The sequence below is a fragment of the Phoca vitulina genome, unplaced genomic scaffold (genome assembly GCF_004348235.1).
Source record: "Phoca vitulina isolate PV1807 unplaced genomic scaffold, GSC_HSeal_1.0 scaffold47, whole genome shotgun sequence".
Classification (NCBI taxonomy): domain Eukaryota; kingdom Metazoa; phylum Chordata; class Mammalia; order Carnivora; family Phocidae; genus Phoca; species Phoca vitulina.
This window is the reverse complement of record NW_022589750.1, coordinates 1,479,750-1,506,383: the sequence shown is the minus strand read 5'-3', so window position 1 is coordinate 1,506,383 and position 26,634 is coordinate 1,479,750. Positions and strand designations below refer to the sequence as shown.

At 58.6% G+C, this 26,634-nt stretch overlaps 1 protein-coding gene across 3 annotated transcripts; it reads left to right on the top strand.

Moving 5' to 3' along the window:
• The first annotated feature begins 411 nt into the window (after nt 1–411).
• ZFP3 (ZFP3 zinc finger protein) lies at nt 412–13,304 on the top strand. Of its 3 annotated transcripts, none has more exons than XR_004302640.1 (2): nt 412–466; nt 11,474–13,304. XR_004302640.1 is itself a non-coding variant. In XM_032431742.1 (2 exons), exon 2 carries the CDS (start codon nt 6,332–6,334, stop codon nt 7,841–7,843), a length of 1,512 nt encoding a protein of 503 aa, XP_032287633.1. In that variant the 5' UTR covers nt 416–466; nt 6,324–6,331; the 3' UTR covers nt 7,844–9,232. The 3 variants fall into 3 exon arrangements, 2 of the variants coding, with proteins under 2 accessions (XP_032287633.1, XP_032287634.1); XM_032431742.1 differs by lacking the exon at nt 11,474–13,304 and adding an exon at nt 6,324–9,232 and having other exon boundaries at nt 416–466; XM_032431743.1 differs by lacking the exons at nt 412–466; nt 11,474–13,304 and adding exons at nt 527–761; nt 6,324–9,232.
• Nucleotides 13,305–26,634: the final 13,330 nt, after the last annotated feature.

Sequence of the window (26,634 nt, the reverse complement as noted above, 5' to 3'; positions counted from 1 at the left end):
GGGCTGACGGGCTGAGGGCCGCGGGGACCGGGCGCCGAAGCCGGGAGGGCGCCGCCCGCTTGGGCGCAGGTGGACGCGGGGCAGCGACAGCGGCGCGCAGAGCGGCCGACCCCGCGGCGGAAGTGCGTCCCCGGGGCCGTTCTAGGCCGGCCGGAGGACCCGGCTCGTCGGTGATTCCGCGGGGGGACGCGGGCGCCGCCGGGCGCCGGGGGGGCGTCTCCGGGGGCGGGCCCCGCGGGGGGCGGCGGGGGGCGCGGGGCGCGGGAGGCACGCGGAGGGGCGCGGCGGGGGGCGGGCCCGGCCGGGGCGAGCGGGGTCAGGGCGGCGAGGGGGCGCGGGCGGGCAGCCCACCTGTTCCTCCGCCGGGGGCGGCGCGCGCTGATTGGCCGAGCGCGCCGGAAGTGGAAGCGGCGGCCGCCGCCGCCCGGGAGACCGAGAGCTCGGCGGCGGGGAGCGAGCGGCCGCGGTGAGACGTCCCCCCGGCGCGGCGCGGCGGGGCGGGGGCCGGGCTCCGAGGCTGCTGCGGCCCGCGGGCCGAGCGGACGCGCCGAGCGGCTGTGTGACCTTGGACTTCCTGCGCCCCCGACCCCGCCTCCGTTTCCCCACCTGCCCCGGGAGGGTCGTCCCCGCGCGGGGCGCGCCCCTGGCCTCCCGACACCCCAGCCCCGGCGGGCGGGGTCACCGCCCCACCCCGGCTCGGCGCCCCGGACACTGGCCGCGGGGGGGCGGGTTACGGACGGGAGCCCGCCCTGAGCGCGGAGGTAATGGAGCCGTCCTGGCGGGGCGAACGGCGGGGAGGCCCGGGGCGAGCAGGGAGCCGGCGCTTGACACGAGCAGGCCTCCCGGTTTGCGTCCGCGGCGTGCCGGGCGCCGGTCTCGGCTCCTCGGGTCCGAAGACAAATGAAATATCCGGTTGGTCCTCGGGGGTACCGTAGACTCGTGGTGTAGAGAAGGTATTGGGACGGATCCACGTAACCGGTGTTCATCAGGTGCCGGAATGTGCTAGGCCCCGGGGGGTGGGGGGAGCACCGGGTGCACGGCCGGTACCCTGGGGCGCCTGCCAGGAGATGAGGGGCCTCGGGGCAGGGAAGGAAGAGCAGAGGGCTTTGTGCGCCTGAGCGCGGTCCCCTGGATGTTTGCGAAGCGCACGGACTGGGCGGCGGTAGTCCGGGAAGTGGGGCTAACCTGTTCCGAAGGCCAAGACGCTGGGAAGAGTAGCCAGGTTTGGACCGCGGGACCCTCCCTGGGCATGACTGCAGCTTCCAGCGCTCAGTGGACAGCGTGGGCCGGGAGATGGGCAGGGGCCTGGCCGGGAGGGCACCGTGAGCCACCTTGAGAAGTTTGTATTCTGTAGGCGTTGTGGGGACGGTGAACAGGAAGCCGCATGATGGTAACTGGAGGACAGAAGCAGAGGGGAGTGAAGCGCGGTTCAGAGCACCAGGAGAGAGCCTCCTCCCTGCGTGTGAGTGAACACCCTGGGGAGAAGGAGATCCTTGTACTCGTACAGGATACTGAGTATTTGATAGGATCTGGCCTTTCACAAGTTACGGAAAAGGATATCCGTTAAGATGCTTTTGTGTCTGGAAGTAACATGATACAGCTCAAGCTGGCTTAAAACTGTGCAAGTGTGCAAGCTCTCATAATTGGAAGTCAGGCAGAAAGTGTTTCGGGACTGAGTCTTGGGGCCCCACGGTCCCTCGATTTTTATTAGCTCTCCCTGATGTCGTCCACGAGCTGGTGGAGAAACGGCAACGCCATAAAAGTCTGTTCCGCTGCTTCTGTCAGGATGGTAGGAACTATTCCTGGAGGCTCCCAGCGAACTTGCTCAGAGTATCACTGACCCAGATGAAGGCGTATGTCCATTCCTGGACCAGTCCCTGCTGTTCTCAACAGTCACTTGCAAGGGAGGTGGTCTTGCTGTCTGGGTTAGCTCAGCTGGGGCTCGCTCCTGGAGCTCTTAGGGGAGCTCAGATCCTGCAGAGCCCACTTCTTTGCTCAAATGCTCCGTAAAATGGTTTGAGAAGCTTTGTATCCCCATACCTACGCGTCAGTCGACTTCCAAAATGTTTCATCATAAATTTGAATAGTTGCAAAGGATATTTTGAGTGTATTATGAATTTTGGCATTTCACAATGAAACCTTGGGGCCACGTTCCGGGATCCCTGCCCCGAGATTCCGTGTGCTCACCACACTCCCCGCCCTCTCCGTAACCTCCATCTGGTCGCGCCCCACGCCTCCCTCCCGTCCCCACTCCATTTGCCTCCTGTCCTGCTCTCCCATCTCCACTGCGTCCTGGCTGACATCCTCAAGTCCCTCACGCCTTCATTCTTCCACCGCCATATCCAGGCTGTGAGGGGTGGAGTGTTTCCCCGTGAGCGTGAGGGCTGACGTGAGCCTGCACCTCTGGGAAAGTCAGCCCCGTGGATGTCCGCTCTGGCTGGCACGTGAGGAGCTGCCGGAAAGGAACACAGCAATATTATTCCACAAGTGACATTCATGTCGTGTCACTGGCAGAAGGCGAGTGGAAGAAGGGTCAGAGGAGGTCACGTTTCGTTGGGGGAGACTTTCTGGATTTGAATTTTGAACCAGGTGCTGAAGTTGGGGGCAGATACGCTTGCCCTGTTGTGCCGCGGACAAGTGCGTTTCCGTGCGGTTCTGTGAATTCTGACTTGGTGAGGCGGCCGACGGTGGGCAAGCTGTAGGAGCGATGCGGGTGCGACGGGGACCGGAGGGGGTGGGGAGTAGACAGGGAGCGAAAAGTACCAGCTGTGGGACTGGTGTGTGAAAGAACGTTAGTGAGACGTTTATTTAAGGCTGCACTTCCCAGCTCCGACGGCACCACGAATGAAGAGTGTAGCTGAATCCCCCGCTGTGGATCCTTACTCCTTTGTAATTTGCGAAAATTTCAGTGAAAAGGAGAAATCCAGCTTTTGGGGGCCTGCCCTTATTCCGTGGGACGGTCAGAGCCCAGGCTGGGGGGGGAGTTGAAGATTGCAGGTTTTTTTAGGGGAGCACCAGAGATTCCGGGACTCAGGGATCCTGTGAGGAGATCAGGCTCCTTCCAGGTGTCTGGGGGTGGGTAGTGCTGGTGACCTCCGTCCTGTGGAGGTCACCCAACATCACCACTCTCCCCTTACCTGCACACGCGGCCCCAGGCCCTCCTGCCATGAGCGTCTTCGTTTCCTCACTGATTGCGTCTCTCCTTCCCTCCAAACCTGTCTCTCCTCTGCCGCCAGTGCCGTGCCTTCTAATACGAACATGTCGCGGGTGCTTCTGTCAGGGAAGATCCTTAGACCTTTCATCCAGACTCTTTGGAAGCAGCAGATTTGTTCATCCGTCTGCCACCACCTGGCTCCACTTCCGTTCCACTTCTCACGGGCCCCCTGTGACCCCTGACTGTCCCCGTAGGCATTTTCCAGGGACCCTGGGTCATTCTGGGTGCCGTGGCCCCGGTGACTCGGTCACTGACCATCCCTTCTCTTGTCGGCAGGCTTCCCTTCCTCCTCCCACCCCTCTCATTAGGGTCCAGACAGGAAGCTGCCTGCTCAAATTAGGATAATCGAGGGAGGTTTCCTTGCAAAGAGGCTAATTACTGACGATCCAGGTGTGGGCGGGGTGTTGAGCCCGGGCCTGAGGAGACCCGAGGCGTGAGACCACTGGCTCGGACAGACTCCCCGAGAGGAGTAACGGCCTTCAGTGGAGGGACTCCGCCAGCCCAGGCAGCCTCACCAAGGGAGGAAGGAACCAAGGGAGCAAATACTCCGGCCTGAGTCCCCCTCCTCCTGGTCCCCCACTGGGGCTCCCCATGGCCGGAGCCAGAGGCCGGGGGCCTGTGGGTGTCTGCCACGGAGCGTAGCCTCCTGGGGCGGAGAGCGGGGCGGAGAAAGGCAGGGAGAGCTGGAGGGAAGGCCGCAAGATAGCGGCAGAGCTTACGCGTTAGCCTTGGCTTTCTGGGTGTCTGGCCCCGTGTCCGGCAGCTCTCCCACGGTCCTCCTACCACCTGTGCTGCGTCCTGTGCGGGCTGTGTCTCTGGTCCTGGTCGGCGTGAGCTTCAGACTGTGACATTTTACCTGATTCCTTGATACTCTGGATGGATGCCTGGAAACTTGTCTCGTACAAAACACAGTTGACGGGTCCTCTCGCGTCCTGACCGAGCTGCTGCTCCCGTACCCCCGGCCTCTGGCCCCCCTGCCCATCTGATTGCATACGGGGAGGTCCGCGCGCCGTCCGTGACCCCGCCCTCCTCCTCTCCCCGTGTCCGGTCCCAGCAGCTCTAGCCAAGGCTCACAGAGTTTGACCCCTGAACTGTTTTTGCAGCTGTCGCCTCTTCATTCCCTCTACTGTTGTCGCCCTGGTCAGAGCTCACGCCCCTTGCCCTGGTGTGTCCCGGCCTGCAAAGTGGCCGCAGAAACGCTCATCTGGCCACGTACTGTGGCACTCCTTGGCTTAGAAACCGTAAAGGCCCATCGCTGCCCATTTCCGCCCTGAGAGTCACCTGGCACAACGATCACTTCTACCGGACGAGGATCGTATTCCTCAGATCGGCTGCAGTGCCCTGGACGGAGGCCAGGCTCCTTCTCCTAGCATCGGCCCTGCTTCTGTAACGGGGATAGCTAAATCCCCAGGGCCACCGTGCCAGTTAGGACTAAGTTTGGCTTCCTAAAAACAATACAAAAAACCACAATGACTTAAGCAAGGCAAAGGCGTATTTCTCTTTTAGATGAAAAAGTCCAGGGGTGCCTGGGTGGCTCAGTCGGTTGAGCGTCTGCCTTCGGCTTAGGTCATGATCTCAGGGTCCTGGGATTGAGCCCTGCATCCCCTGCATCAGGCTCCCTGCTCAGCGGGGAGTCTGCTTCTCCCTCTGCGCCCCCCCAACCCACTCGTGTCTCTTTCTCAAATAAATAAATAAAATCTTTTAAAAAAAGTCCAGAGGCAGGCCTTCCAGGGCTGGGATGGCAGCTCCATGGAGTCGCCAGGGACCCAGGTTCCTTCCAGCTCTGGCCCCATCCTGGGGTCTGCAGGGGACGCTGCTGTGCTCACGGTCCAAGATGGCACCGCGAGCCACCCGTCGCCCCAGGCCCAGCATGGAAAAGAGTGAAGGCATTTCCTCGCCCTCCGGAGACTTCCCAGACATCCCACACACTTTGTCTGCATTTTTCTGTCTCACCGGCCAGAGTTTGGTCATGTGGCCAAACCCAGCCGCAGAGAAAGCTGAGGAATGTACTTCTTTAGCCAGGTTCCTTGCTACAGTAAATAAATTCATTATTCTGTTGCTGATGAGGTGTGGAAGGATGGATATCGGGTAACAACTGAAACTTCTGCCACAGCCTTTTAGGAGTTTAAAAAAGTATAGGCTTTAAGATCTAAGAAAAGTATTAAGAAAATTCTATAAAAAGACCGTTTATAAAATCAGTCTGTAAAAATAGTTAACATAGCTACGTATAAAAACAATAGCTGCTTAGAAAACAGAAAGCTCACTAAGAGGAAAGACATACAGAGATGTGACGGATATAACACATCAGGATACGTTTGGACATTTTACAAAATGATAAACTTACTTGGAGAAATATGAGCATCGACAGGAAGTATTTGAAAAAGACAGAGCAAGAACTTCCTCTCACATAGTAAAGATCTGAGGAAAGCTGCGGTGGGCCGAAGCTGTGGTCCCAGGGCGGGAACGGGGCCGCGGAACCGAAGGGAGTCTAGAGGCTGAGCCCGGCTCAGAGCATCACTGTGGTGCGGGCGGCGTTTGCATCCGTGGGGGAGGGAAGCGCAGGCGTGGATACGGCTCGCCGGCCACATGGAGGAAACGAAGCTAGAACAACTTCGTCCAGATGGAAGGGAGCCAAGAGGACTGACTTCTCTTGTGGGTCTGGTTCTGGCCCAGCCGTGGGACCCTCTGGACGGTCAGCCCTGCGGATACGGTCCCGACCTGTATCCTGGTGAGCGCCACGGGGCTGCACCAGGGAGGGTCCCTCTCTCTTGCGATCAGTGTGCCGTCTTTGCTGCTTCTCCCAGCCTTTCCGTGGTGGACCCTCTGTTCCCACTCTCCTTGCCAAGCCCAGGTCCCTCGCCAGCTCACCGCTAGAATTACGGAGCTTTCGTGAGCGTCTCTCTCCTGAAATCTCTCCCTCTGAAGATTTGTGTCGCGCTTCTCAGTCAGGGGCCGCTCTCCATTTGGCGTGCCCACCGTGCCCCCAGGCCCCTTTCTTGGGCAGCATCCCGTCCTCTCACCAGACCCCAGGGCCGCTCCAGCCGCCCTAGCTTTCGCGTCGGTCACGTGCGCTGCAGCCACTTCACGCGCCTGCCCTCTCTCATTTCAGATTGTGAGATGGGGACTGAGCGCGCGGAGGCAATCCCCAAGGAAGAAGTTTCAGAAGAAGCCGAGCCACGTGTGGCAGCGTCAGAGAAACTTCCCAAGGTGGTTTGCCAGGGCCGGGAGTTTGGAGGCGCCCGGGCAGAAGACGCGGTGGAGAGGCACTCGAGAGCGTCCTCGGACGAGAGCGCGGAGCAGGCGTCTCCTCGGGGGAGAGGCCTTGCGTCGGGGCTGATCGCCTGTAAGAGGTCGCCGTCGGGCGAGAAGTCTGGGGACAGCGACGAGAGCGAGTGCGTCTGCAGCCCCGGCCCGCACCCGCTCACGTCTCCGGCCGAGCCCCCAGCCGCGCCCGTCCGTGCCTGCGCCGCCTCCCGCCACAACCCCGTGGAGAACTCAGAGTCTCACAAGGCCCGGAGAAGTCCTGTGGGGGAGAAGCCTCATACGTGCACAGAGTGTGGGAAGGCCTTTAATCAGAACTCGCACCTCATCCAGCATCTGCGGGTCCACAGCGGAGAGAAGCCCTTCGAGTGCAAAGAGTGCGGGAAGACGTTTGGGACCAACTCCAGCCTGCGGAGGCACCTGAGGATCCACGCCGGGGAGAAGCCCTTCGCCTGCAGCGAGTGCGGCAAGGCCTTCATCCAGAGCTCACACCTTATCCACCATCACAGGATCCACACCGGGGAGCGGCCGTACAAGTGTGAGGAGTGCGGCAAGGCCTTCAGCCAGAACTCGGCGCTCATTCTGCACCAGAGGATCCACACCGGGGAGAAGCCGTATGAGTGCAACGAGTGCGGGAAGACCTTCCGGGTGAGCTCTCAGCTCATCCAGCACCAGCGCATCCACACGGAGGAGCGGTACCATGAATGCCTCGAGTGCGGCAAAGCCTTCAAGCACAGCTCGGGCCTCATCCGGCACCAGAAGATCCACACCGGAGAGAAGCCCTACCTGTGTAACGAGTGCGGGAAGGGCTTCGGCCAGAGCTCGGAGCTGATCCGCCACCAGAGAATCCACACGGGGGACAAGCCCTACGAGTGCAACGAGTGTGGGAAGACGTTCGGCCAGAACTCGGAGATCATCAGACACATTCGGATCCACACCGGCGAGAAGCCCTATGTGTGCGCGGAGTGTGGGAAGGCCTTCCGGGGGAACTCGGAGCTTCTGAGGCACGAGAGGATCCACACCGGCGAGAAGCCCTACGAGTGCTTTGAGTGTGGGAAGGCCTTCAGGCGGACCTCCCACCTCACGGTCCACCAGAGGATCCACACGGGGGAGAAGCCTCACCAGTGCAACGAGTGTGCAAGAACCTTCTGGGACAGCTCGGAGCTGCTTCTCCACCAGAAGATCCACGTCGGGGAGAAGCCGTACGAGTGCACCGAGTGCGAGAAAGCCTTCGGCCAGCATTCCCAGCTTGTCCTCCACCAGAGGACGCACACGGGCGAGAAGCCCTACGAGTGCCAGGAGTGCCGGAAGACCTTCAGCAGGAGCTCCCACCTCCTCCGGCACCAGAGCGTCCACTGCGCGGAGTGATCGCCCTGGACGACGCGCCCCAGCCCGACCTGCTGCACCCAGGCCTGCGGACCCCACGAGGGGACACACGTCCTCCTCCCGCCGACTTCCAACGCAGCGGCCAAAAACGAGGAGGTGCTTTTGTGAACGGTTCACGGAGAAGTTTCGGGATCCCGAGTTAAATCGTAAAGGCTGTTTCAGGCCTTTGTGTTTCCTCTGTCCCCTTTCGCACTCCCTCCGCGCTCCCCGAGCGGATCCCCTCACTTCCGGGGTCTCTACCAGCCACGTAGCCCAGATCGTTAGTTCTCGGGAACCGTGGAGACACGTGGCCCACCACCTCCCAAGGGTGACAGCGCTGACTCGTGGAAGGTTAGGAAGTCGTGGCGGAGGACACACTCCGTCTTCCCGGCCACGGTGTTGCACCAGGACCCTTGATTGAGCTTCTCTTAGCTTCGACATCTTGCAGACGTGCTGCCGAGGTTCCTTGGACGATTGCTGAAGCCGGGAAGCTTGGGGACCCCCTCCCGCGAGGCCTCCTCATCCCCCCGCAGAGGGTGCAGGACGGAGGAGACGACAGGCCGCTTCAGGGATGGCGAGCGAGGCCCTGAGCATCCCAAGGGGCTGGTGGGCCAGGCGGGGGGCTTGCAGAGAGCAGCCCGTGGGCAGCTGTGCCCCGCGGGGGCGCTGCGTGGACGGACAGACGGACGGACGGATGGACGCCCTGCTGGGTCGTGCATCAGCAGGTAGCAGAGGGACTGTGCGGCCTCACCGCCAGCAGGCACCTGGGCCCTCGCTGGGCCTCGCCCCGCAGCCCGAGCCCTCTGCCGTGGCACCTGCTCTCGCTCGCCCACAGCCCGGCAGCCCCCTCGCCTCCTCCCTCAAGCGCTGTGTGTTCTTGGGCGTCCACGCGTCCGAGTGTCTGGGGCACCGGGAGGTGGCCGGCCCCAGCAGGCTGGCACTGCTTCTCGTGCGCGGCCCTGAGAGGAGGGGGTTGAACTCCGTGAGCTCCAGGGTCCGACCAGCCCTGGGGTTGTGGACTTCTTAGATCTAACGTGACACGTGCTCGGTGCTCTGTTGTTTAATCTCTTCTTTGTGACGCGATTACTGACCCCTAGTGTTCCCGAGTGTTTGCTGTACCAGGCCCAGCACCAGACACTCTCTGTGCTTATTTTCACCGTGTCTCTGATGTGGGGCCCCTGTAAGCGGCTGGAGTGGGGACCACGTGCGTACCATAAAATCCACCTGTTTTCCGTGTTTGTTGAATGATCTTTAATTCACAGAGTTGTGCATCGGCCGACCGGGTGGGTGTGGGTGTCCCTGCGCTGACGTCGAAGACCAGGAGCGGGGGGGACATTAGGGGGCTTGTCCGAGCTCCCGGGCCCTGTGCTGTGCCGTGGACAGGCAGGCTCGTGGCTGCCGTGTGTGAAACCCTGTGCACGTTGGTGTTTTTACTACATGGATTTGAATGTCATAGATTTAAATCGTGTCCTTGGAAACAACTACTCACAGCCAAAACCCATTATGTGGGTTTACTCTGAGCCCCAGTGTGCTCCCCCAGCTCAGACCCTTCCTTGAGAAAAGGCCGTACAAGCGAACAGCACGCCGCACGGCCCCCCACCCTCCGTCCCTCCTCTGGTGTCTGGCGGTCAGGCCCTGAGCGGGAGGGATTCTCCGACTTCCCTCGTCCTTACGGGGATGACAGGTGCAGCGTGCTCTCTTACTCGCTGCTCAGGTTCAAGCCGAAAAATGCTCCCCGACCGTGTCTCTGTCCTGTGAAGCCTGGATGGCACCCGTCCCTCCAACCCCTGGTCCTGTGTTCACGTGTTTGATGTCCACACTCACCCCTGGCCCCGACAGAGAACTCGGCCCCTGTTTAAGCTCACGCCCAAGAGTCCGCTCCCACAGACGCGCCCAGGTGCTTCTCCCAGGGGAGAAGGGTGTGCATATTGTACGTCCTCCCACGTCCCTTGTTGGCCAAACCACGGCTGGTTTTGCTCTCTCTCCCCGCTCCCCCACCTCAGGTTCAGCCACCTCAGCAAGGCCCAGCCCCTCCCCACCGGCCCCACCCGGGCTGTGGCCACTGCGCGGAAGGAGAAGAGGCCCTCCCTCAGCAGCCCACTCCCTGGAACACGGGAAGGCAACAGTGACCCACTTTCGTTGTTGTACTTGAGCATATGCGTAAAGAGGGGAGGTCTCCTCTCATCCCAAGAAGAGTCCGTGTTTCCCAGGAGGAATTCTGGTGAACGAGTCTGTCCACCTTGACGCACATGCTATGTGCACAGCCCGTAACTTCGCTCCCTGCCCGCGTCCGCCTCGCACCCACTCATCTCAGGGAGACTCGGACCTTCCCTTCTGTCGGCCTCCCCTCCTCTCCGCCGACTTGGGACTCGAAATCTGCCCCGTTATTGTGAGTGGTAGCCGTATGTTCATGCCAGTAGGAGTCCATCGAGGAAAAGAAGCACGAATTTTCTTAGGGTTGGAGCTTTGAAAACCAGGCCTCACAATCTCAAAGACCTCCCTAAATGCCCAGAAATAACCCTTGAGAATTTTTAGCTCCGTTGGTATACATTCTCATCCTTTCCGTTTTACTGGTGTCCTGACACGTTTGGTAAATTGTGTGTCCTTACAGTTTTACTCACTTGGCACCAAATACGTTGTTCCACGGTGTCTTCATGTGACCCTCCTAGGCCAGTATCGTCCCCGTCCCTGAGGGGCACCTTCCCCCCAGGGCCACAGCCACCTGCTCTGTGCTCCTGCTTTTGCAGAAACTTCACTCTGTCCTCCGCCCTCTGCTTGGCTTGGTGAGATCCTTTATCGTTCACAACGGGGCCCGTGTTACCGATTTCGTTCATCGGTCATAAATGATCTATATACACACATCCATGTTTTTCATGATTAACAAGGTAATGTTCCGGATCATCTGGATGGTCCAACTTTTTTTTTAAATCCCCTTACTACTGAGATTTCAGGGCCAGTGTTTGCAGTTGTTAGTACTGTCAGACTCATTACATGTTCTTCTAGGTGACTCCTGATCTAAGGCGGGTCCCTGAGCTTGCGAGGTCAGGGGTCTTGAGACTCTGGAAGGCTCTGCCTAGAAGAATGTGCACGGGACCTCAGGGGACTCATGGGCCACCTGAAACCCATCCTTGGACCTCTGTAGTCCTTTACCTTGCCCCTGAAAGCCAACTTTGACCTTTGAAAAACATTAACCCAGAAAGCCGCAATCACTACTCCCTCATCCGGGGCCTCAGCTTTGGGGATGAAACTGTCCAAATGACCTGCCTCGGGGCGCCCCTGACAGTGGAGGGAGCCGGAGCCTCTGGGGATGACCCCAGGGAGGAGCCCCAGTCGCCCAGCACTTGCTGAGTGCCCGCGAACCTGTTAGCACCTGTGCACCGACCCTGGGGGCCCCCAGAACAGAGGGGGTGGGTCTAAGCGCTAGGAGACTGCTGGGGACTTGAGCAATCCAGTGGCGGGCAGTGCCCCCAAAAGGCGCCCGGAGCTCCGAGAGGGGAGGAGGGCTGGGGGCGGCCGGCGGGCAGGTGAAGCCCCTCCATGAACCTCAGGCCCCTCCCGCACCCTCATCTCCAGCTTCCCCTGTGGTGTGTGGACAGAACGCTCATGTGTCCTTGTTTGTAACACGCTTTGCAGGCCGTGTGGACCAAACTCGCCCCCGGCACCCACCACGTCTCCAGAGCCACCTTCTGTGCCCGGCCGCCACCTTGCCTCTGGAACCATGAGGTAGGAGCCCCACCGAGTGCAGCCCCGGCCCGTGGGGTCCCGGGGAGCAGTGGGGTCGGGGTGCTGGGCACACAGCCAACTCCCGTCCGGAGGCTTGGCTGTCCGTTTTCCGCATCCTGGGTGGGCTTCATTCAGCAGCCCCGCAGATGCTCCCGGCTGCCATCCAGGCGCCTTCACACAGTGTTTAATAACGAACTCAGATTTCGCCTCACGTGCGGTGGGAACGGATAGACTCAGGTGGGGAAGGCAGGGCTGGCTTTAGGAAGAAGGCCCTGTGGTCCGAGGCTGTGGGTGGGAAGGCCAGTGTGGACGTGTGAGGGCCGGCATGGGGATTGACCGTGTGAGGCCTTCCGCATGAGGGAGGTTGGTTATGCGTCGGATGGGTAAGGTCTGGGCCGGCTCCTGGGCAGACGACCCCAGAGATCACCAAGGAGGGAGCAGAGTGTGTCTGCACCCTTGATCTGCTGCTTGTGGGGCGCTCTTCAAACTGGACTGCGGGGGGCCACAGGAAGGGGGCCTCTAATCCACATTCCAGTCCCAAGTCGGGGAGTGCCCGGGGAGTCCCCGGGCTGCAGTGGGTGTGAGGAAGACCTGGGAGGTCTTGAGTGGAGCTTGGAGGTGCTGCGCGTGGGAGACGGTCACACCGGGGGGAGGCCCTAGACACTTCGCACCGGGGAGGCCCTTTGAATACCAGTGTGGAGGAACCTCTGGTCTCGACACCTTCCGCATCACGGAGTGTCCACCGTGCGCGGCCATCCGGGGCTGGACCGACTGCAGGACCCTCGTTCTGACCTAAAGCCTTTTCTCTCCTCCCCTTCCCTGGGGTCAGTGGACCGCACACGCCCTCTGTGGCAGCTCTGGGTCTTGCTCTGGCCGATGGGCTGCAGAAGGGAACGAAGGGCATCAGGCCAGGGCTGCCACCCCGAAGTGAAGAAATGAGTGGTCCCCACAAACAAGAGGCCACGAAGGGTGAACCCCAGGAGCTGAAGGGAGCATCGTGATACCTTGCTGCCCTTCATCTCTCTGTGCAGACCCTCTGTCCCCCCAAAGGATGCTGGTGGCGTGAGAGTTTTGTCCCCTGTGGTGTCCCTTCATGTGACAGGGGACAGGGAGGAGGCTTTCTGTGGCTGCGGCAGCTGATCCACGACGCCATTTACACGAGTACGAGCGGCTGCGGGTGCCCGGACACCTGCCGCTTTCAGCACCGGGAGAAAGAACAGAGCAGATCTCACCTGGGCCGCCCTCAGAGTCTCTCTCTCTCATCACAGCCTTTGCCGCTTTATCTCTTTCCTTCCTGTTTTCGCACGTTACTTCCGTCTTCTGGACACACTGTTGCTGCACGGGAGCCGGCGTCCGACGTGTCTGCTGGGACTCCGTGCTCTCGTGGTGCGCCTTCCTCGGCCTCACGGGCTTGTGCTCTCAGATGCACTCATCTGCTCAGGATTACCCTCAACACTGGCCCTGGGCGGCTTGTGCTTACCTAGTCTGTACCGCGAGACGAACCCGTGTGTCCTCCGGGCTCGGGCTGGGCTCCCGCCCCTGCTCCTTCCCTCTTGTTCGCACCACGTTGGCTTGGGCGCTGCAGGAAATGCAAATGAGTTGAGGGAGAAGGAGCCGTTTGTCCTCACAGTGGACCGACAGCCAGGGCGGCCAGTCTGTGCTGACCCCCAGGCGCCCGCGGCCTCTTCGGAATTCAGTGTGGACGGGATTACCTCGGTCTGTCCTGGGGTTCCCGTGTCCTCGTCCGGGAAGTGGGGACAGATACAGAATATAGAACCACGCACCTGAGAGCCCGTCACCTGGTACGTAGTAGGCGCCCCGTAATGCAGTGTCGTTCTCTCCTTTGCCCGTGGTCCGTCTTCTGATGTGCCCCAGGTTAGGGGCGCCTTCTCCCCGGCGCTTGAGCTCGAGGAGAGTGCCGATTGCGCCTTTGCCCTGCACCGGTCGTTAACGTACATTATTGCATCTGCGTGAGCTGCCGAGCAGCCCTGTGAGCGGACGTGGGCCCCCATTCCCACACCGGGTCTTTGTCAAGTCTCCCCAGTGCGTTTACCGGGAAGTGGCGAAGGTGATGCGTTCGGAGGTCACGGGAGGCTCTCCTTGCACACATTCCCCCGTGAGGGTGCTCAGTCCTCAGACTCCCCAGTCAGCTAGCACTTCCTTCCACTTACCAGTTTTAGTCCTCGTCTCTAAGATGAAATTCCACAGCACAGCCGATTGTGGGTGCTCATGACCGCTTTCAGCCGGTCTGATTTTGATAGTGTGTTGGTGTATGTTTCTTCCATACAGACCCGGTGTTTGTCCACACTCCTGCCACCCGTGGTTGATACTTTGCATCAGATTTAGAAACCATCAGCGCTGATTGCTTCAAGTGTTTTTCTGCTTTCCTCTTCTTTCCCTGGGACTCTAACCACACGTACCCTCCAGTGATTGACGGTGTCCCACGGCTCGCTGATGCCCTGTTCATCTTTTTGTTTTGTTTTGTTTTGTTTTCTTTATTTTTTAGGTATTTTGGTAGTTTCTATTCCCATTTTTCATCTCAGACATTGTAATTTTAATTCTAGAATTCAGTTTATGTCTTTTTTAAAAAAGATTTTTATCTATTTATTTGAGAGAGAGAACGCGAGCAGGGGGGAGGGGCAGAGGCAGAGGGAGAAGCAGGCCTCCCGTGGAGCAGGGAGCCCGACGCGGGGCTCGATCCCAGGACCCTGAGATCGTGACCTGGGCCGAAGGCAGACACTTAATGACTGAGCCACCCAGGCAGCCCTGCCTTGAAGTTTTGGCAGCATCCTAGACATTGTAAATTTTATGTTGTTGTTGTTGTTGTTGTTTTAATTCCTTTCAATATATTTTTGAGCTTTGAACTGGGATGCCGGTAAGGTACTTGTAAACAGTTTGGTTCTCCTGCCTCCCACTTGGTTGGTGGGACTGACAGCCTTGAGGCCCAGGTCCCTGCAGTAAGACCCTTGTGCGGCTCTGCGGGGTGCGTGCCCACGGCAAGGGTTCTCCGCTCCAGCCATTCCCAGACCTGTGTGAGCTCCAGGAATGCTGCCCGCGCCTCCCACGGGTTCTGTCCCTGGCTCCGGGTGGGGGACGTGGCGCCAGCACGTGTGTGCGAGGCCCGGGGTCAGCCGGCTCTCTCCTCTGCGACGCTCAGCTCCGTCCCTTCAGCCGGGCCCATCCTGGCTCTTACCTCACCTGCCCTCTTCCCTTGGGGCGCCCTGCCCAGCACCCCTGTCATCCACTGTTCTGTCTGGCTTCTTAGTTGGCTGGGACGGGGGGGGGGGGGGGGGGGGGGGGGGGGGGGAACATATAGCGCCCGGGCCCCCTTCCTCCTACACGGCCAGAAGCGTTACTCCTGTCTGTGTACAGAGATGTGCTCGTCTGCGCTATAAGGCTTTCGTTTATGCCGATTTTGTGGGTGAGGGAGCTGTTTTCACGTTTGAAAGAAAGGCCATCATTTCTCATTGTTCTGTTCTGCAGTCGGGACAGAATTCTGCGTTGCTCCCCAGGCAGCGGCGGCGGGCGGGTCTCAATGACCAAGTCCCCACCGTCTGCGGAGTCTGGCTCCCCCTGCCCCACACTTCAAGTCAGGAATGCGAAAAGCCCCGCTTCCTCCTCCTCCTCCTTGCAGTTTTGTTGAGCACAAGGAGCTGTGTGGGCACAGGGTTGGAAGTCATACTTAGGTTCAGGTCTTGGCTCTGCCTCGGATGCATCACGTGACCTTGGACAAACTAGTGAACCTCTTCGTCTCTTCATCCGTAACATAGCAATATAAAGCAAGCCTGTTTCTTTTCTTTTCTTTTCTTTTCTTTTCTTTTTTAAGATTTGTTTACTTTAGAGAGAGAGAGCGTGCACGCGGTGGGAGGGACAGAGCGAGAAGGAGAATCTCCAGCAGACTCCCCACTGGGCACGGAGCCCGACTTGGGGCTCGATCTCACGACCCTGAGATCACGACCTCAGCCGAAATCAAGAGTCGGCCGCTCCACCGACCGAGCCCCCAGGCGCCCCTATAAAGCCTATTTCTTAAGGTTAGACGTGACCGTGGAAAACTGCTTCATTACTTTGCAGGTGCCCAGGGGAGGCAAACGAGGCTCCCGGGCTGACGGAGTCCCTCAGCCCCAGGCCCGCTGCTGCAGCCCAGGAGCTCCTGGGCTCTCCTCTGTTCTCTCCTCCTGCCCCGTCCTGTCCTTCCCGTCTGCCCCCTCTCCCCATCCCCAGGCCGCTAGCGCAGTGTGGGCCCCCCACTGTCCTCGCCAACATCTCTTTACTCTGCTTATTTGACGCCTGGTTTTCTTAGGTTGCAGTCCCGGGGGAACAGACCTCTAGATGGAGTGTTGGGGGGCGCCCTGGGGCACATCTGGGTGAGAGAACAGGGGCCGCGGGACGGGGCAGGGGAGGAGCTACGCCAGAACCCTGCATCAGCCCGGGGGACGTGCAGGGAGGCCTTGGGGGCCGGGCCTGTGAACACACCTCCCTTTCCTCCCCGCCTCTGCTGACCACGAGGCAGGGTGCTCCATCCCACGCAGCCAGTCTGCCTCCGCGGGAGGGAAGGGGCTGCCCTTCTCTGTTGGCAGCGGGCAGGTAGGATGGGGAGGGGCTCCTGCTTCATCCACTGCCCCCCCAGTCTGCGAGCCCCCAGCACAAGCTTCCTCCGCATCCAGGCAGGGCTGTGCTGCTCCTTGTCTCTCCCTACTTCTCCCTGTGGAACCAAGGAGAGCGAGGCCGGGGAAGAGCGCTCACTGGGGGCTGTAAGCTTGTGAATGAAGCTGTTCTAACTGCAGTTATTCCCCGACCTTGGTCTCGTTATGTTAAAAGAGGGTCCGGGGCGCCTGGGTGGCTCAGTCATTAAGCGTCTGCCTTCGGCTCGGGTTATGATCCCGGGGTCCTGGGATCGAGTCTCGCGTTGGGCTCCCTGCTCCGTGGGGAGTCTGCTTCTCCCTCTCCCTCTGCCCCTTCCCCTGCTCGCGCTCGCGCTCATTTTCTCTCTAATAAATAACATCTTAAAAAAAAAAAAGAGGGTCCGGGGACTGACTGAAGCTCGCATCACTTCTTTCCCTTCCTGTGGGCACACAGATGCCTCCCTGGCACGTGCACCTCGCACTTTGCCGAGGACGGGCGGGCTTGTCCCAGGGGTGCGGTGGAGTAAGCACACCTGTTAGGTAGAGGACAGCCTTCTGTGCGCATTTCTCACCGGCCCCAGCAGACGTGCCCTCCAAGTCCCTGCTGTGCGTTTGGTTGCTGAGACCAGGGAGTCCGTTTCTTTGTCTCCTGCTGGGGACAGAGGGCCCCCCTCCCCGTTAGCACAAGTTCTGTTTATTCAGCTGCCTGGCTGGGGACCCCCTGCTAGCAGCTGCAAATGCGCACCTGGACACGGTCCCCTCCACACAGAAACAGGGCAGACGCCGATCACACGAGGGCGGCACCACTGACCCCCAGGACCCCCCGGGTACAAGGAACTGTTCCTCTAACACAGTCAGACTGCACACACACAGCCTCTGTTCCTTTGTACTGACATGTCAAAAGAGACCTTTTCCGGTCAATATTTTGCTTACAAAGGATGTCTCTGGTTTCACTCTTCTCAGAGTCCCGTTCCGCAGCCGGAATGACGGCTGATTCTGGAGTGGCCCCCGGGGCCAGCCCTCATCCACACCCTTGGGCTCTGGTCCTCGTCCTCTGCTGCCCGGTCCCCCTGCGCCCTCTCGAGCCCGGACTCCCCTCCCCCGGTCAGTCGGCGGGGTGGGGCACGTCCCCTGGGGGTGGAGTGCCGCTCTTGCCACATTCTCTCCTTCTCCACAGTGAGACTTTTAACTGGGCAAGTGGCCGTCCTGCGAGAGGTTTGCTTCCAGCCTTCCTGGAAGACCGACGTGGCCGTGTAGTTCAGTTTCCACGAAGGAGGGGGGCACCCTCCCTGACACTTGCCGAGAAGGAACCTGGTTGTCCCTGGGACTGCCGCTCTGCCTTCCCCGTGAGCCGCAACAGACCCCATGCTTCAACCACGCAGAGTAACAGTCTAGCCGGGGGGTGGGGGGGCTGCGCAAGAGCAAGGGGGAGCACGCGGGGTCCTGCGGCGGCGGGCCGGACGACACTGAGCTGCCCCTTAGGCCAGGCCTTGGCGAGCTTCTGTAAAGGGCCGGATAGCAAATAAATAGTTTAGCTTGTGGGCCACATACAATCTCTGTCACTCTTTCTTTCTGCTTTTCGGAACAGAGACAACACAAAGCCCTTTCTCAGCTTGTGGGCTTTGAAAAACAGGCCACAAGCTGGATGCGCATTGAGCCTGTAGGCTGTCGTGCGCGGACCACCCGTGCACCTCTGGACATGTACGATCAGCACAGGCGCTGTGACCTCCGGTCTCCCACCGGGGCCGATTCGCCCTTCTGTAGGTGGCCTGCCGGTTCCCCGCTCCCGGGACACCTGATCGCCACAGCACAGTGCAGCCCAGGACGCCCGGGCTCACGCGGGCCTCCGGCCTCAGCCTCCCGAGCAGCGGGGACCGCAGGTGTGCAGGCCACCGCGCCCGCCCGGCTACCTCTGGACATTTACGGGAGCGGGGATAACACGGTATCGTAGAGGGAGGGAAGGCTTCTCCAAAGAGAGGACACGGAAGCAGAGATCTGAGGCAGGGGGTGATACACGTTCCGATCCGGGCGGACAGCATGGAGGAAGGGAGGGCCCGAGGTGGGAGTGAGGTCGGCACCCGGGCCGGGTAGCAGCGTGTGGCCTCCTGACCCCCAGTCTCCTGGGCTGTGCCCTGCTGTATACGACCGCCTGTATACGTTTCCACTTTGCTAGCGGGCACAGCTTGGCCAGTAAAGGGCGCTCCTTCTGGTTCCTGTCGTTTTTCCTTCCCCTTCTCATGGGTAGCACCTCGGTGAACTTCACCATCCACTGGGCTGGAACTCGTGCTGGTAAATATTTAAGAACCAGTTCAGAGAGAAGAGAGCCCCCGTTCGTGCTGCTCAGTGACCTCCCTGGAGCGAATCCTCCCACCACCAAGTGAAGTGCGGCTGGGGAAGGGAGTGCAAACCTGGTTCCTGCGAGTCTGTCCACACCAGCTGGGCTCACGGCTGGAAGCAACACCGTTGTCCAGGGAGGTCTGATTCAGTCTTGGCTGGGATGGGGGGGGGGGGCTCTGCTACTTCCTTGGGCACTGTCCCTCTCCCAGAGGTGGCACCTGTCCCCACTCTGCCCTTCCTCTATTCTCCGAGATCTCGCTCTCCTAGCTCACACTTTTGCATATCAGCCTTTCCCGTCCAAGTGACTCATGCGATTTGTCTCGTGCCTGGCCCTTTGTGGCTGTGGCCTTGTCCGTGGAAGCAGACCAGCACGGGGTGGAGACAGGGCCGGGAGCAGAGACCACTCACGGTGCTATTATGGGAATGAGCACGGCCCAGTGGCTGCGCGTCGTGCCCCGCCCGGGGCTCCAGTGAGTAGGCATTTGAATCCCAGGGCAGAGTGATGGTCTGCAGGTGGCACTAGGTAAACGGTTTTTCCTAAATCAAGGAAGCCGCAGGAAAGGCCTCCAGGAACTTACACCTTTTATGGAACCTAGTCCCAGAACTCACGAGACAGACATAGGACTCCAGGGGCGTTTTCACCGTCAGGACGCGGGGCAGGCTCTTTTCTGGAATGAACTCTCGGGGGTCTCACGAGCTCTGAACCCCACCCGTAGTCGCCCCAACACTCCTTACACACGAGGTTTCTCTGCACCGCGAATTCTCAGATCCTGACTCAGACGCGCGTGGGCTGACTGAAGACCTTCCCACAGTGGGGACCCTCAGAGGGCTGCTTCCCCGAACACATCCTCCTCCGGCGCCCACCGCAGGGAGCTTCCCGCACTCACGGCGCTCGCGGGGCTTCCTCCTGTGATGCTGAAGGAGGGTGGAGCTCTGCTTGGATGGTTTCCCACAGTCACCGCTCTTTTCTCCGGAAGGAACTCTCTGGTGGGTTAGAAGGTGTGAGTCATAAATGGAGACTTTTCCACACTCCCTACACTCGAGGCCTTTCTTCCCTGTGGGCGTCTTCTTACCGGGACAGCCATCCGCCTGCCACCTTGCCCCGGGGCCGTGCCCATCCCTGCACTGTGGGGTCTCTCACCGCTGCCTGCTCTAAAGTGCCCCCGGCCTCAGAGGTGGTTTCAGATGCAGGGGCGCCGCCGGCGAGTCCACTGAGTCGCCTCCTGCAACAAGGGCTGCCAGAGTAAACACGCCTGTCCTGGAGGTGCGGAGCCACTTGGCACTTGGGTGAGAATTTATACTTCTTTTTTTTAAGATGTTATTTATTTATTTGACAGAGAGTTGGCACAAGCAGGGGGAGCAGCAGAGGGAGAGGGAGAAGCAGGCTTCCCGCTGAGCAGGGAGCCCAATGCGGGGCTCGATCCCAGGACCCCGGGATCATGACCTGAGCCGAAGGCAGACGCTTCGCCCACTGAGCCGCCCAGGTGCCCCAGGATTTATACTTCTGGCATGAAAATAGAAACTTAAAAAATATTCACTACAGAGGCGGCTCAGTCAGCTGGGCGTCTGACTCTTGGTTTCGGCTCAGGTTATGATCTCAGGGTCGTGGATGGAGCCCCTCGTCGGGCTCTGTGCTCAGCAGGAAGCCTGCTAGAGATTCTCTCTCTCCCTCTGCCCCTACTGCTCACGCTCTCTCTCTCTCTAAAATAAATAAATATTTTAAAAATATGAGATTAAGTATTATTTTCAAGAAATTGGGGAGTGGCCAGCTGATGTTGTGGGGGATGGGAAACACAAGAAAGTAGGGTCGCAGGGTTAGGGAAGGGCAGGAAGTCCGCTCCTCCTGACTCTGGAACCCTTCCCTCCGCTCGCTGCCCCATCAGCAGACGGCTGCTGGAAAGGGTCCCCCAGCAGCTGGCTCCCTTATGGAGGGGACGGCTGCCCATTCCTGCGTCCACCTGCTTGGTGCTGCCTCCCCCTCTGACCTGCTCCTTAAAGAAGAGTGCTTTGCCCTTTTGCTCTCAGACATCCATAACACTGTATGTTTTAATTGTTTGTGACACTCTCTCTGGTCCAAATAGAGGACAAAAAACCATTGCTTGAAGGTGACTTAAGAGCATTCGATTTAAAAAATACACTTTCTTGGCACGCCCGGCTGGCTCAATCAGAGCGTGCCCCTCTTGATTTTACGGTCATGAGTTCAAGCCTCACTTTGGGTGTGGAGCCTACTTAAAAAAATAAATAAAAACTTTAAAAAATGCATTTTCTCCACATTAAATGCTGTGGTTTAAGAAGTCTGCAGTGTATTTGCTGGGGAAACAAACAACCACAGCTAGCTAGCTTCTTTTGAAAAGTAAAGTACCCAGTTGATAAATGAGTAGAGATTTAGTAAACAGAAGTAAAAGAGACAAAAAAAAAGAAAAATTCTGGAATAAAGGCAAGGAATGCTGGGAGCTAAGAACATACTTCTGGAATAGACTCTTAAGATCAACCTCCATTTCTAGTTTCCCCCCGTTTGTTGCTAAGAGCTGTCAAATGCTTCCGTTTGATGGGGGGGTTGTGATGCACAACCAAGTATGAAATGGAATCTTCTTGATGAGCAGCACATCACCGCGACGTTCCCTTGGTTCCTGAGGCTCTGGTCTAGGCTCTGCCCCAGGCAGGGAGGGGAGGATGTGTATGGGGATGACTCAGGCAGGGAAGGAAGAGATGGGCAGGAGCTAAGTGCTGACCTCCTCGTTTCTAGCAGGGGCGCGGGCGGCAGACGAAGGTGACCATAGGCTGTATCTCAGACCGGAATGGCTTGATAGCTTAAAGAGTCTGTTTTGGGAGGCCTGGGGAAGTCAAGAGAGAAAGGATCTGAAGGCCGGCCTCTAGCTCAGGGAGTGATGACCTAGGCGTGGAGAGCAGTGGGCCTAAGGAGGCAGGACGGGAATGAAGGATTTCCTGGGGGTGTGTGAGGGCTCCCTGAAGCTGGGGAGGTGGGCGGCGAGGCTTCGGAGCCAGACATGATAGAAGCTTTATTTCATCTTTAGGGTCTCCCTGTGAGGCAGTTTATCATTCTCCCTCCTCACTGTAGAGGTGACCAAGCAGCCTAAGTCTTTCAGAGTGATGACAGCGAACTTCTGAGCACCTACCATGTGCCCTTTATACTCCCTCCTCCTCTCCCTCCCAAGTCCGGCTCCCCACCATGCTCTGGCAAAGGCTGGGTCCGCTTGGGCTGGAGCTGGATGTCCCCAGGTGCCTTCCCCTCCCACGGCTCTTTCTGTGCATCTCGGGCAGGACGGTCAGGATCTGCTCCTCCGTGTGCCTCTCGGGCCTCAGCCACTCACAGCAGAGCACCCACAGTCGGCTCAGGGGCTCCAGGGGACCCCGAGTCTCCTGGGAGCAGAGCTGCCTGAACCGCAGGCGGGAGATCTCTGGACCCGGAGAGTGGTTCCCTTGTAGCCCAGTCTCGAACTCCCACGTCTCTTGCTCTGGCGCCATCTCCCTAATCGTCCCTTGATCCTGTGTGCGCCCGTGGACCAGAGTTCTAGCTGCTGCTAGTGGTACAGCCATCCTAGCCTGGACTCGCTCCGGAGAAGGCCCACACCCGCGGCAGGCTTTCAGGGGCACCCTGCAGCATAAGAAAAAGCATTCTGCTTTCCGCGCTCACTAAACACACTCAGCTTCGCCAAGGAGCCAAACCCTGCAATCCCTTCTTCTCCATCCCTCCCTCCGTCTCTAGGATCCTGTTCCACTAAGAGTCATGCCTTTGAGAGACTTGCAGTCTGGTGGACAGATACGTATGGTGCTTTCCACGATACTAGACAAAGGCTAAGAAAGAAAACAAAACACAGCAGGAGAAAAAATGTCCCCGGGGCCCACAGGAAGCCACAAGCTTCCAGTATCAGAGCCCAGACGCGAGCCGCACTCGGTGTTTCCAGTGACGGCCTGTTTCCAGTGACGGATTCCAGCGCACGGGAGAGGCAGCCTCCGACCAGGTGGACCCCTCCACCGTTTCTCAAATTTATGTAGTGGCCACAGCAAAAGAAGCATTTTAATTCCATCGAGGGAATAATTCAAAGGCCCCGGATCTGCAGCAGCGCCCTGGATACAGGGCCGCCAGGAGCAAGACGGGGTCTCCGGGAAGGCGTCCAGCGTCAGGAAGGTCGAACGGGGAAGGAGAGGGGCCCCCGGGGGTTCCCCAGCTGGACGTCCCCGCCAACCTCACTCTCCTCCCTGGAGCAACCCCCCCTCCGCCGCCCCGCGCTCCCTGCACTGCCCGAACGACACCTGCCGCGGACACCTGCCCCGGGGACCCGGACCCCTGCACGCAGCCGTCGCCGCGCCGGCCTCTGCTCCTGCCCGGGCTGCCTGCAGAGAGCCTTCCGGCCGGCACAACCCACACGGCCCCGCGAAGCCACAGCTGCTGACCGCCGCCACGGCCCTGAGACCGCAGGAGCCTGCGCTCCCGCCCGCAGCCTGCCAGGCACCTGCGCGGCCGCCCCTCCCAGAAGCCCGCGGGCGCGGATCTCCGCGGGGGCACGCGTGGCGGGGTGGGCGGGGCGGCGAGGGAGGGAGCCACGCCCAGCGGAGGGGAAGGGGAGAGGCGCGCGAAGTGGGGAGGAGCCCCGCCCAGTGATGGGGGAGGGGAACCGAGCCCAGCGGAGGAGGAAGGGAGGAGCCCCGCCCGGGGGGGTGGGGGAGGGGAGGGAGCCGCGCCCAGCGGAGGGGGAGGTGAAGGGGAGTCGTGCCCAGCAGGGGAGGGGAAGGGGAGCCCCGCTCAGCAGAGGGGGAGGGGAGGGGGAGCCCCGCCCAGCGGAGGGAGAGGGGAAGGGGAGCCCCGCCCGGCGGTGGGGGAGGGGAGGGAGCCCCGCCCAGAGGGGGGGGGGAGGGGGGGCCCCGCCCGGGGGGGGGGGAGCCCCAGAGGCGGGAGGGGGAGGGGAGCCCCGCCCAGTGGTGGGAGGAGCCCCGCCTGGCGGTGGGGGAGAGGGGAGCCTGTCCAGCGGGAGAGGAGGGGAAGGAACCCTGCCCAGAGGGGAGAGTGCGAGGGGAGGGAGCCCCGCCCAGAGGGGGGGCGGGAGGGAGCCCTGCCCGCCTGTGGGGGAAGGGGAGGGGAGCCCCAGAGGAGGGAGGGGGAGGACAGAGAGCCCCGCCCAGAGGGGGGAGTGGGAGGGGAGGGAGCCCCGCCCAGAGGGGGAGGGGGAGCCCCGCCCAGAGGGGGGACGGGAGGGAGCCCTGCCCGCCGGTGGGGGAAGGGGAGGGGAGCCCCAGAGGAGGGAGGGGGAGTACAGAGAGCCCCGCCCAGAGGGTGAAGGAGGGGAGGGAGCCCCGCCCAGCGGTGGGGGAGGGGAAGGGGAGCCCCGCCCAGAGCGAGAGGAGGGGAGGGAGACCGAGAGCCTTGGCTGCTTGGGGTTCTGGGTCCCGGTGGCCCCTTCTCCACCTGTTCATCACAACGGAGGGAGAAGTGACCCTCAAGGAGGAAACATCCCCAGCCACTGGGCCTGCCCGCCTCCTGTGGGTCACTAAAAACCAATTCCTGGGAGGTGAGGGGAAATCTCCGGGCCTGTTTATTGGAGTAGGGGATTGGGGCTTGGGACAGAGGAGACCCAGTACTGCCATCTCGTTTCCCAGCAAAAATCTAACCTGTGAGTGGTAGGGACGGTACCTCTTAAGAGAATGGAAAAGCACCCAGCTTCCACATAGAATGTAGTGCAGCTTAAGCAAACCAGTGAAAATAAGAATTCCTTTAGATCAGAAGAGGAAACCAAAGCAAAATTACAAACTGTCTAGGAGGCAATTAAAAGAATGCTCACTGGAGAAATCTGCGGGATCCAGCAGCAGCCGTGGGGACACTCTGTGGCCTTCATTACCTCCCTGATTACCAAATACAGATTTAAAACAAACATTTGTCTTCAGACATCTCAAGAGCTTAGTACAATAAGCCTGAAGAAATAAGCATGAGTGGATTAATAAAGATTAAAAACTACAATCATTGACATGGAAAATTGAAAAATAATAAAAGGCATCAATCCAAATGCTGACTCCTTTGAAAATAGCAGTAAATCAACGTATTTCGAGCGTGATGAAGGAAAAAAAGTAAAAAGTAAGAAAGATAGGAATGAGAAATAAAACATAACTACAGAATCAGAAGGCATGAAAAGAATTAGAGACCATGACATCCTATTTGAAAACCTACACGAAGTGGATGGTCTCCTAGCAAAATGTAAATTATGAAAATTGTGTGTAGGAGCTAAATGTGTGATTCCGGGGTGGGCTATCACAAGAAAGTGTTACAGAAGAATTACATTCAGATGTCACATGAAGTACTACTTTTTAGGAAAACAACATTTTTAAAATGGGAACCATTAAAATTTTTGACTAGAAACCGGCCACCAAGTTTAATTTGAAATAAATGGATACCTCTCCCAAGCAAAATAGAGTTTAACCTGTTTTTTTCCCCTGCAATATATAGTTTATGGTTATGTGTAAAGAGGAAAGAAAAGCAAGAATATTACACACACTATGCTCTTGTGATGAATATAGTTTTCAATAATACAACTAGACAGTTATAAGCATGGACACTCATTTGTTGAACAAAAATATATATGTAAATCTGGGCCTGGGTTGAAGGTGAGCAAATACAAAAAAAATAGTTCCTTGTTTTTAGGAAGCTGAAAGGGTGGGATGCCTGGGTGGCTCAGTTGGTGAAGTGTCTGCCTTCAGCTCAGCTCATGATCCTGGGGTCCTGGGATCGAGTCCGCATCGGGCTCCCTGCTCAGTGGCAAATAAAATCTTTAAAAAAAAGAGTACATTAAAAAAAAGAAGAAGCTAAAAGGCTATGTAGTTGAGAGCATGAAGAAAACAAGAGAATATACATAAAAGATCTGCAGTATAATAATAGTTTCCGGGGAGAAACAAAGGACTTTGGCCAGTTCAAACAAGTCCTGCTTGAGTGTTTGAATTTTTCTTACAATGAACAATGTACAAAAACAAAAAAGTGCCAAAGCATTTCCCTTTAAAGAACTGAGTGTGTGCTGGGCAGAACCCATCAGACGTGTTACCTGCATTTGTTTATTTATTTTTAAAAGATTGTATTTATTTATTTGACACAGAGAGAGAACAGCAGGGGGAGCGACAGAGGGAGAGGGAGAAGCAGACTCCCCGCCGATGGTGGAGATTGGAGCTCTGACCGAAATCTTTGCCACGGTCACCACCAACGTAAAGTCTCCTCCCTGTGTGAATCCTCTGGTGTGAGCTCCTGCTGAAAATCGCCCCGCACTCCTTACGCTTACAGTTTCTTCCTGGGGTATGGGTTTCCTGATGCCGAGTCCGTCCTGACTTCTGTTTGAAGGTCTGGCCACGTGCCCCCTGCTCTTATAGCAGCAGCTGATGTGTGGCAGGTGGGTTCAGATGGCACATTCTCACGTCCTCCTGATGTGCAAGCTTTCCCTCTCCTACACGGGTTTGGTTAAGGGGAATGCTCACTTGGCTGAAGCCCGTGTCCCCCTCAGAAGGGGACTGTAGCCGTCCAGCCTCTGATGGGTCTGCCCACTGCCTCTCCAAGCTGCTCTCACATTTGCCGGTGCGAGGACTTAGACCCGTGGGCATCTGTACTGGGTGTCCTGAGTCTCCCTTCGGAGATTTCCTGTGTTAGCTTCCATTCCTTGCTCTCGGTTTTCCTTTCATTATCTGAACCATATTAGAAGTATAAATAGTTGCCTTCTCACGCTAGGAGAAAAGAAATTCCTAGAAGGGGAGGCAAGTGATCAATGTAAAAACATTTCGATGTTTGGATTGAGCTTCTAAGTCCTCAAAAATGGTTCTGTAATCTGGGAAAGAGATAGGCTTCTAAACCCTACTTTGGCGTCTGTGGTCTGTACAAACATCCCCAAAGCTGGCTGATTGTCAGAGACACCCCTGGAGAGCCTCTGAATCTTTATGTGGGTCCACTTCATTCTCTCTGCAGACCGCCTTCCTCCTTTACTACTTCAGCTCCTGGGTCTTAAAACGTCCTTTATTCAAAAGACCAGCCCTGGCTGAACTAGATTTTCCGAGTTCCAGAATCTCAGAAAAGAGGGTCCAGTTGTTCCAGCTTAGGGCAAGAGGCAGGCAGAGGAGAGAGCGGGG

What these genes read in the sequence shown, in the direction of transcription:
- ZFP3 (XM_032431742.1), top strand. Translation starts at nt 6,332, where the DNA reads ATGGGGACTGAGCGCGCGGAGGCAATCCCCAAGGAAGAAGTTTCAGAA.